This window comes from Sebastes fasciatus, chromosome 10, assembly GCF_043250625.1.
Source record: "Sebastes fasciatus isolate fSebFas1 chromosome 10, fSebFas1.pri, whole genome shotgun sequence".
NCBI classification, from domain to species: Eukaryota; Metazoa; Chordata; class Actinopteri; order Perciformes; family Sebastidae; genus Sebastes; species Sebastes fasciatus.
In genome coordinates, this window is record NC_133804.1 from 19,555,501 (window position 1) to 19,566,294 (window position 10,794).

The 10,794-nt window shown below is 39.5% G+C and overlaps 1 protein-coding gene across 3 annotated transcripts; it reads left to right on the top strand.

Annotated features, from left to right (window-relative positions):
* The first annotated feature begins 1,159 nt into the window (after positions 1 to 1,159).
* Positions 1,160 to 10,104, top strand: smtnl1 (smoothelin-like 1). 3 transcript variants are annotated; one of them, XM_074648778.1, is made up of 6 exons: positions 1,160 to 1,204; positions 4,978 to 5,075; positions 7,472 to 8,136; positions 8,231 to 8,345; positions 8,474 to 8,625; positions 9,688 to 10,104. In XM_074648778.1, exons 2-6 carry the CDS (start codon positions 5,004 to 5,006, stop codon positions 10,061 to 10,063), a joined length of 1,380 nt encoding a protein of 459 aa, XP_074504879.1. In that variant the 5' UTR covers positions 1,160 to 1,204; positions 4,978 to 5,003; the 3' UTR covers positions 10,064 to 10,104. The 3 variants fall into 3 exon arrangements, with proteins under 3 accessions (XP_074504879.1, XP_074504878.1, XP_074504877.1); XM_074648777.1 differs by lacking the exon at positions 1,160 to 1,204 and adding an exon at positions 2,808 to 3,142; XM_074648776.1 differs by lacking the exon at positions 1,160 to 1,204 and having other exon boundaries at positions 4,500 to 5,075.
* The last annotated feature ends 690 nt before the right edge of the window (positions 10,105 to 10,794 follow it).

Here is a 10,794-nt window from a genome sequence, read left to right on the forward strand (position 1 = left end):
TAACTTGAATGGGTTCTTCTGAACATGAACTGTCCTGAACATTAATGGAACATTGAAGAACATGAACGGTTCTTCTGAACATGGCCTCTATTGCGTCTCCCACTTTTCCTGAAATTGTCTGTGCTCGTCACCAACCTTTCTCTTCACTGCAGGCTTTGAAAAAGACATGATTGGGGCTGTGTGACAAGATATATATTCATTCCACTTGGTGTCACTCCGCAATAAAGTTGTGCCTGCTGTGTTTGTGTTGCTCTGCAATTACACCACCAAACCGCTAGTTGGCGGCGGCGTCTCTATGAGTTTCCTTCTTCTTCTTGTACTACAAACAGAAACTGAGGGAGTTGGAGCTAATAACTTTTACTGACATTACTGCAACGCCGAAAAGAGAAAATATATCTGAGTGGATTTGTGTGAACAAACATTGAAAAGATGGAGGCAGAGAGAAGTAGAACTTTCTGTGGTTGTCCGGGGTCCTGGCCGCTCAGCATCGCTGAGAGACTGGACCAATCACAGCTGTTGCGGTCTGCGTCGCCGCGACGTGTAGTTACATTTCTGGAGAGGTGCACGTCAGGCTACGGCGTCGATTCAACGCAGAAGTATAAATCAAGCTTTAATCGAGCTTATGCGATGTTACACGGGCGCCGCCACAGTTGTTGTGAAATGTTTCTCTGCTTGCATCAAGCCCGGCCGATTGCCCGTCCCCGGGAGCCATATACCCCACTGTGATTGGTAGGTTCGTTCAGCTCGGGCTCGCGCAACAAAGGGACCTTCCACGGCAAACTGCCATTCACATAAAACTCGCGGGCCGAGGGCGCCTGGTTAGCTCAGTTGGTAGAGCGGGCGCCCATGTAACAAGACTTAGTCGTGACCGCGGCGGCCCGGGTTCGAATCCGGCCTGTGGCCCTTTCCGCATCCACTCTCTCTCTCCCCCCTTTCCAAGACTCTATCCACTGTCCTGTCAATAAAAATGAAAAAATGCCCCCAAAAAAAACTTTATAAAAAACTTTATAAAAAAAAAAAAAATTTGCGGGCCGCACTAACATTAAACTTTCATATCAAGGTGGGGGCCACAAAATATCGTCTTGCGGGCCGCAATTGGCCCGCGGGCCGCGAGTTTGAGACCCCTGCTTTAAAGTGACTGACTTGTTTCAGGATCATCCAGGTGAAAAACGTTAGTTGATATTCAGGTCGAGAAACGCTGCTGGTATGTAAATTATTTCACTTGTTTGAAGGCTGTGTTGTCCTCTGATGAAGCAGTAGTAACGCTAGAGATTAAATGTTTAATAATGATGATAATAATCTAATTATGGTAGTATTTATTTATTTATAATTGACGATGCTGCAGGCTTGCTTTGTTTATGCAGCGTTTGATGCAACAACTCGGTGTTTAAAGGAGGTTATTTGACAGTTATATTCGGTTTATGTAAGTTTATGTTCAGCTACATAAATTAATTTAATATTTTATTCTGGGTGAAGTTTATCATTTTTATAGGAAAGCCTTTCTAGATGCCTGATTTGTAACTTTTGTGTTGCTTTTTTTCTTTCTGCACACTATTATTTTATTTCTCATGTTTTTATCATTGTAACTATGTTGTATGTCTTTTGTAGTAATATATCTTTTTTTATATACTCGTGTATGTTGTGAAGCACATAGTAACCATATTTAGATAAGTACTATCCAAATAAAGTTATTATTATTATTACTATTATTAATAATATTAATAATAATAATTTATCTGATGAACTGGTGATTTATCAGAAATATTTTAAATGTGATTAATATTTCTTAAGTCATTAATAATTTATTTACATTTATTGAGAGAAAAATAATTAGAAAATACTGATGAAAAACATGTAAGCCAGCATGGAAATGTTATTAAAAAGGGCAGTGACTGATATGTTTATTTTGCCTTTTTGTATTCTTTTCAAAGGTTATCTACCTGACAAACTCCTTTTACGTCAAACTGTCTTGTTTAAAGTCAATTCCTGTTGTGTGAAAGACTTTAAATAAAGTCAAATAAAGAAGTAAAGGACTTGAGTAGTCCGACTCGTCCTCTGTGGTCAGACATTGAGAATAGAAACCCAAATAACTCGACACACATCCAGATAAGTGAGGAGATTATGACCGGCACAGTGGTGGAATGTAACTTTACCAAAGCACTTAAGTATAATTTTGCAGTATTGTATATTCACTTGAGTTTTTCCATTTTATGCTACTTTATACTTCTACTCCACTACAATTTAGAGTCAATTATTGAACTTTAGCTTCATGACATAATATGACAGCTTTAGTTAATAGCTACTGTGCCAATTCTGATTAATAATACAAAATATATATAAAATTATTTAGCTACCCAGCAGTGTATAAAGTCATGAAAACTAGCTCCACATTTACCAGCTGCAACATTAATGATGAACACATTAATTATAATCCAATAATATATACAGTATATGATTCTGCAAAATGAGAACTTTTACTTTAAGTCTATTTATATGCTAATTTTTGTACTTTTACTTCAGTAAGATTTTGAAAGCATGACTTTTACATGTAACAGAGTATTTCTACACTTTAGTATTGCTACTTTTACTTAAGTAAAAGATCTGAGTACTTCTTCCACCACTGGACTGGCATGAGGCACTTCACTCAAAGTAAAGACAATAATTTGAGATGATCCCTGAACGATGGCAAAAAAATAACGACAATCAAACAGCAGCTTTAACATTATCAGCGCCTACATGTAAATCTCTCAACATCTCCTTTGTTTTCCCTTTTTAATAGTATCATGTCCTCTCGTTTTACAACAATACAAAGTGCAACAGATACATAGTTGTGCTTCAGTGAGTCGGTCATGAGCAGGAGGGAGTGGGACAGATGCACAAGAAGGCGTTGACATATTTATAGCCCCCAAGACTGTGACAGAAGGGAGGAGGAGGAGAAGGATGTGGGGGGTAGGAGAAGATAATGACAGACGGAGTGGGAAATAAAGATAGACATTTATTTTTAAAACCATCTGTTTTGTGTTGAATGAGTAGGTAAACTGTTCGGACAGGACGCCAAGTTGAGAAGTCGGACTATAGTCTTGTTTAACCATGTATCCACCATGAATTGGCCGGCTTCATAAACACGCCGCCTCAGTCATTGGTATGTTTTTATTTACAAAGCTATTCCTGGTAAAATTCCTTCCTACTTATCTCCTCTTTTGAATTTGAATTATGGAAATGACAACTCCGCTTGCAGGACTTTTTGTGTTCTGTTGTTTCCAAAGTAGAGCAGAATTTGGAAAGAAAGCTTTTAGATTGGATTTAGACGGACTGATCTTAAGCTTCAAAGCATAGTAACCCTGAATGAGTTTAAAACCAGGATGTCCAGGATGTTTTTTAATTAAAGACATTCAAAATAAAAAATGTAAACAAAGTGATGGAAAAGATTGCAATTTTAGGTGACAGGGTTATATTTCTGTTAAGCACATTGGACAAAGTAGTGATGAATAACTCGTTTAACCCTCTGAGACCCACGTGATCGGGGGGCGATCCAGACCGACTTTACTGTATTTCAGAGGCTGTAGCAGGTTCTGTTTTGGAGCTAGAGTGAAGGTACAGATATCCTATGAAACTATAAAAAAATTAAGGAATCTATTGGTACCAACCTTGTCTAGGTTGTCGGTAAGGAGGCTAAATAACGCTCCAAAGTTGGGCTAAATTTTAGCAAGGAAAAACTGGCATTTTCAAAGGGGTCCCTTGACCTCTGACCTCAAGATATGTGAATGAAAATGGGTTAAATGGGTACCCAAGAGTCTCCCCTTTATAGACATGCCCACTTAATGATAATCACATGCTGTCCAAATGTCAAAAGTTTTTGATACCAAATCCCAGCATGGCTTTTTCTATGGTGTTTCTCAAGGTGTCTTGGTGTCTTAATGTGGTATTTTGGAGGGATTATTGATCATTTTTATCAATTCTCAAGTGGTAAAAAATGGGTAAATTTAGCACCAACTCTGTGCAACACATGGTATCAACCCCAAAATGATTGCGACAACTTATGAGACATACAGTATATGAGCTTGGGGATGAAAATTAATGTTCAGGTTCCCAGCTTTCAGATGATGTACACCACTTCTATGTGACATCTACTGTTGACCTGCTATCTCCCCCTAAAGACCCCTCTAAAAAAAGACAAAAAGGGGTCTATTTCGGGTCTCAGAGGGTTGATGAATAGACTTATCTAGCTTGAGGCATACTGACTGTCTCACTTGATGCTGATTTACAGTATTAAAGGTGCACTGAACAGAAGGCAGACAGGGAGAAATGTATTCATAAGAAATTGTGTACGACTCTCAGTCAAATTTCATGAAAAAGTTCCTTTAAATTGGTGTTTCCCATTTTGGGAAATACGCTTTGTTGTTTTCTTGCTGAGAGTTAGACGAGAAGATTGATGCCGCTCTCTTGACATGAGAGTGGCATCAATCTTCGAATAGGTGTGTATATATCAACAATTTACATTAAGAGCAAAGAGGCGGATTGGGTGTCTGTGAGCAGCATGTCTAATGGACTGCATATGTGTGCTTTATATATGTGTGTGTGTATATACAGCCACGGTTTCCACAGCAAACGCAGCTGTCTGGTCCGTTGGACTGCGCCTATGTCACCGTGACTCTATTTCGGGACCCCGTGTTGTTCGAAAGGTCAGATAAAGAAGCATAGGCATCCTCACAAAGCAGATGGGTGGGGGTGTCTGGTGAAAGGGGGTGAAGGCAGATATCCACAAACCAACACACACATCACAAACACGGGGGCAGTGCTGACAGAGAGGGGGGGAGACAGGGAAGCAAAGAAGAGTAGTGAGGAGCAGAGAGCAAGACATTGAGCAGGCGTCCTGTGAGGAGGATTGACTGAATGAAAACTTTCTAGGGAAGATAGATCATTTAATCGTCCTGGGGCGTTAGTTTAAAAGAGAGTCTGGTTTGACCTTTGATCCAGTGGATAAACAGACTTTTCTGGACATCATGGATGGAGAATCGTCCAGCCAGGAGACATCTGAGACGACCAGTCAGACTGACACCAACAACAACAACCAGGTCTGTGTTTTTTACATTAAATTGCAGCGTAAAATTTGTCACATTTGTAAAAATCCACAATGACCGGTATCACAATCTGAACCAGGAATAGGCAGTGAGTGTATTTGTGACCATGGCAGGTGTTGTGTTTGGACAGTTGAAGTGCTTTTGGCTGAATTTGCTGTGCTACACCTGTTCTTACTCCTGTCTGAAGAACGTAACACACAGAGTCACTAAAGTTATGCAAAGCAATGCACACACACACACACACACACACACACACTAACACACCGTGGAGTTTCCTATTCCCTCTCTGATGAGTCACCGGTGCAAGGCCTGACCTGGTGTGGCTGCTCCTGCAGAGACATTTTAACAGATTATACAGTATTTCAAATGTGATTACATTCATCTCAAAAATGAAAATTGTGTATGCAACATTTTGTCTCGATGAGATCTGAACTCATTGAAGATTTTAGTGAAGTTTCAAAGCAGATTGTATGACCCTAAACTGACACAACTGATCAATAGCACTCGTGTCAGAGGAAACATCTTGATATTTAAATGCAGAGTCAACAGGGTTTTGCTTATTGATTAGTTGTGTGCTTTAAAAGTTTTCATTGGGATGAAGTTGACCTTTATTTGAGGTTCAGGTGTGAACTACTATTAAAAACTACAGTAGGCTAATTTCCATATGAAAGTTCAACCTCTCAGCCGCATTCAGATAAGTGAGATACTCAACAAGTCCCCGAGTGGAGCTTCAGGTCTCACGTTACATTATACTCTGTGGTTCGAGGACCATGTAATCCCTAGTAAAGCATGGACACTAATTTTAGTACATTGTACATAATGTTACCCTTCAAACAGAAGTTCTTAGTAATAGTTCAAACAAGATTGTCACCAAGTTAATTACAAAATCTTCTCTGTATTTTTTAAATCAATCAAAACAGAAACCTAAATTTATCTCGGCAGTGAAACTGGAGCAGGATAACAACAGCATGTGTTCGGCTTCCACTCATGTGTGTCCTTTAATTGATATTGATACAAATTGTTTTATATTATTTATTTCCAGTATTGTGTTGTAATAGTAAATATCTCAAATGCTTTAGTGACTTCTGTAGTAGTTTGCACACCACTAAAACTCGTAATTAGCTCCCAGACTAATGAACATGTCTATGTCTAAGTGAGGTAGGGGTCGTCGGGGGTCGTTGTCTGAGCAAACAGTATTTTACATTGAGCTACAGCTACTTCCCCCATGGCTCAGTCAAGCTTATTTTAAATTATTTGCATGACACAGTGATGATTGAACATCTCCGATCAGAAAAATGTTAAAAATATTTGTTGGCAGATGTGAGATACATCATCCTTAGTAAAAAAAAAAAAAGTAATAATAAACATATATTGTAGTCTGCCATTTGACCAATAACTTTAATCATAAACATGACTGTGGCCAAGTTAAAATGATCATATTGGAAATGGAAATTACTACATGAGGAGCCAATATCCATACACCATCCAATAAAAAATTGGTATATATTATCTACTCTATATATATTGGCACTTCCATAAGAATAAATAAGTATTCAAGATAATCCACACGTAGCTTGGACGAACAACTTTTAACCACATCTTGTGTCTTTCCTCAACAGATTTAGTTGCTTAGTTATCACAGAGATGTTCTAAAGAACCCCTGTTCTCTCCTTAAAAAAGACAAAAATGGGTATAAGTGGGTTCCAATAAGAGAGTTTATCCGTTCATCAACATTCACGCTATTGACGCTGTTACGGACTGTTAAAAGCAATATCATTGTGTTTTTGTTTAAATAATCTGCTTACATTCATATTACACATACATATTACAGTTTATGGGTGTTTACATTGTTAAATTATGAGAAGATGATTTTAATAATAGGCTAATTAGCCCATTCATTAGTTATGTCTTGTTAAATACAGAAATACCTATTTTGTTAAAAAGTTTTTACCCAGGCTGAGGAAATTTTGCAGAGTCAAACTAAATTAAAAAATGTTAAAAGCAATATTGTGTTTATTAATACATCAACCTACTAGGATTAAAATGTGTATTGTTTTCACACTTAAATTCCGAGCTTTGCTGATCAGACATCAGACACAGAAATGTAAATGTCCAGCCCCTTGGCACCTCACTGTTTTTTAAGTCTTTCCCTTCTAAAAAGGTAATTGAATAGGCCTGGTTTAGTTGTTAACGTGTAGTCACAAGGTACAAAAGATGCATAAAGTCAGGACATATTTGTCAACAGGTGTACAGGTCGGAGGTAGATGTGCAAGTGTGAATTGCACATATCTACAGAAATGTGTGTAGATGCACAAACTTGCATTGTAACCTGTAACTTCTATCTGATTTGATGCATAACTAAACTCTATTTTACGCTGCTTGTCCTCCAGACAGATGAGCCCGAGCTGGAGGAGAGTAAAGGGAGAGAGCCTCCAGCAGAGGAGACAGTGGAAGGTCAGGGAGAGAAGGGGGAGAAGGGGAAGGAAGATTCAGTACCAGAGCAGGGAGGAGAAGAGGAGGCCAGTGCCGGAGATGCAGACAAGCCTCAGACTCCTCCATCAAAGCATACCGAATGTGACGCTGAAGAAGCTGAAGAGGCTAAAGAGGTTGAAGAGGCTCAAGAAGAAAAAACCTCCGTTGATGTTGACGTGAAAGATCCTGAACCGACGAGTGGAGAAAACGATGGGGAGGGAGAGAAGAAGGAAGACGAGACAGGTGGGCAGGTGGAGGAGGTAAAGAGTTGTGAGACTGGAAAAGATGAAGAGGAGATGACAAACAAAAACAAAGAGGAGAAGAAGAGCAAAACAGAGGAAAAGGCAGAAAAAGATATGAATGAAAAAGCAGCAAAAGGGGCAGAGAAGGAAAAACAAGTCGAGGAAGCGGATGTAGAAACAAAAGACAAAGGAAAGAGTAAGGAGGTAGAAAAGCAAGGGAAGCCCAAAAGAAAGAGTGGTCCTCCCTCTTCTTCTCTCTCCCGACCGAGACCCTCGGCACGCTCTATTAGAGCAGCTGCTAAAAACGACATCATTGCCAAGTTCCAACAAGGTGCACCAGAGTAAGTCATTGTACCCAGTAACTCATATAAATGACAGTAAATATGGTCTCATAAGGGTTTCATTAGACATTGTGCAATACTGTGCCATTTTTAGGACACCGGCACCCCGCAACTTCAAAATTCAGAGGTCATCTACGGCCGGGGCTACAGGAGCTTCAATCAAACAGAAGATGCTTCAGTGGTGTCGCAGCAAGACTCGCAACTATGAGGTGAGCTCAACACACTGTCTTCATCACCACATTTCAAGATTTTGTCATCAAGATTTGGGACCAGAGGACTTTTAAAATAATATAAATAAGCCTCAGTGTGACTACCTTCCTGTCCTTTGACCTTTCAGGGTGTCAACATAGAGAACTTCTCATCGTCCTGGTGTGACGGGCTGGCCTTCTGCGCTCTGATCCATCGTTTCTTTCCTGATGCTTTCGACTTTAGCTCCCTGAAACCAAAGGAGAGGGAGAAAAACTTCACGCTGGCCTTTCAAACTGCAGAGTATGGCGTTTTTAATGCTCTCCCCTTCATTGCTTCTCTCAGCTCAGTCCAGATCTTTATTATCCCACAAGAATACATTGATGTGCAGCAAAAAAGCATAAAACATTAACACAATAACAACACAATAAGATAATTGATGTTTAAAGGTCTTTAATGTCATACAGTATGTAATTACAGAGAAGCAGTCATTGGCAATGAAAATCTTGGATCTCCCTCTTACAATGCTCATTATCAAAGAAAATAATGCAACTAAAGAACAAAATGATAATCCAAGACATAAAATTAAAATTAAATATATAACATATATGGAATATAAAATAAAATAATATAAATATACACTTCATTTTACGGCCGCAGCAGGCAGTTGTCTTCAGAGAAGAAGCTCTAAAACCCACAGTTAGACACAGTTAGAGAGTTGGTGAACACAGTGGAGCATTTAGCAGCTAAAGAAGCAGACATTTCCCACAGGAGTTGGTAGAGCTAAAAGAGAGTTAATATTTGACTTACATTCATCAGGACAGAAACATGACTCAAAATGAATGATAATAACTGCTGGATTGCAAATAAGCATGATAACATGTTTGCCATTTCAACTTAAAAGGTGATTAAGTCAATGTTGTGTTCATAACTTGTTTCTGCTGCCCCAAGGTGGCCAAAAAAATCAGTTATTACTGCTAAGAGTGCTTATTGGACATGGGATAAATGAAAACTTAAACCTCTTGCACCTACGATTCTCAAACCTCAACCTGTATCTTACTAGAGGGAAGGATGTCAAATTCCTCAGAGAGGATAGTTTGAGTTGTCTACGTTGAATCTAGCTTTGCATGCAAATTTGCTGGATAAAAGTCAGAGAAAGCTGCTGCTTACCATAGATTTTACTCGTTAATGTTGCCCCGTTGATTAGTATTTTGCACATTTAAAATGACCATACAAATCAGTGAGAAGGTCAGGACTCTCTCTCTGTATAGCCTATATGTAACTGCTTTGTCTCACCTCAGCTCTTTCCTTTCCTTTCCTTTCCTCTCCTCTCCTCTGTCCCCCTGTCACTTCACTCCCTGGCAGGTCCCTGGCCGACTGCTACCCTCTGCTGGAAGTGGGTGACATGATCATGATGGGTAAAAACCCGGACCCCATGTGTGTGTTCACATATGTCCAGTCCATGTGCCACAGCCTCTCCAAAATAGAGAAAGAGAGGAAGGACAGGAAGGAAAAGGAGGAGAAAGACAACAAGGCTGATAACGAGGGAGAGGAGAAAGATAAAGGAGAGGTGTCACCGGAGAAGGACGAGGAAGAGTCTGCTGAGGACGGGACGATGGAAAGCCAAGAGGAGACACAGGGAGATATTACAGAGACAAAGGGGGCTGTCGAGGATGAAAATGCACCAAAGAGCTGTGAGACGGAGGGAGATGGAGGAGTGTTAGTCAAGGCAGAGTCCTAGAAAAAAAACTGATGGCAAACAAAGACTGAAAAGACCAAAAATATTGTTGATGGTTGTGGTACTTCAATGAGTAAGTCTTAGTTTGGTGTAGGATTGACTACTGATTACGTGATATTAGTTAACTGCAGCCCTATACAGTATGTTTGAAAGTGTAGTCTACTATGCTGTGTATTTGTTGCATATGTTTGTATTGAGCACATAAAGCAGAAATGTTCAGTTCCTTTATTTGCTGTGTGTTTATAGAAAACGTGAATTAAATAATGGACTTGTGAATTGGAAAATTGATTGTATTTGTGATGCTCAGCCAAGATGAATGGGAATGAATTATGACAACAAGACTACGGATGATGTATTCACAGGTAGTAGTATTTTGTGATACACAAATTAGGACCTTTTTATAAAACGGTCACTATATCCTGATAGTAGTGCATGAGACAGGTAATCTGAAAAAAATAATGTGCCTCTGTGTCCTCCGGTAGCCTACTCCTAATGGCATCTGCAAGATTTCACAGACCAGAGGAAAACAACCAGTCAGAGCTGATCTGAGGTCTGCTGTCCAGCTTCCATCTATGAGAGCCATCTGTCTATCACTCGTGAACCCCGATCAAACGGTCAAACTAGGCAGCGCTGATCAAATATGAATCAATATTCTGTTACTGTAATGCCTATTTCTCAGATCAAATGTTTTCAGAGACATGTTGTAGTGTACTGTTTAGCTGTAAAATGAGAGA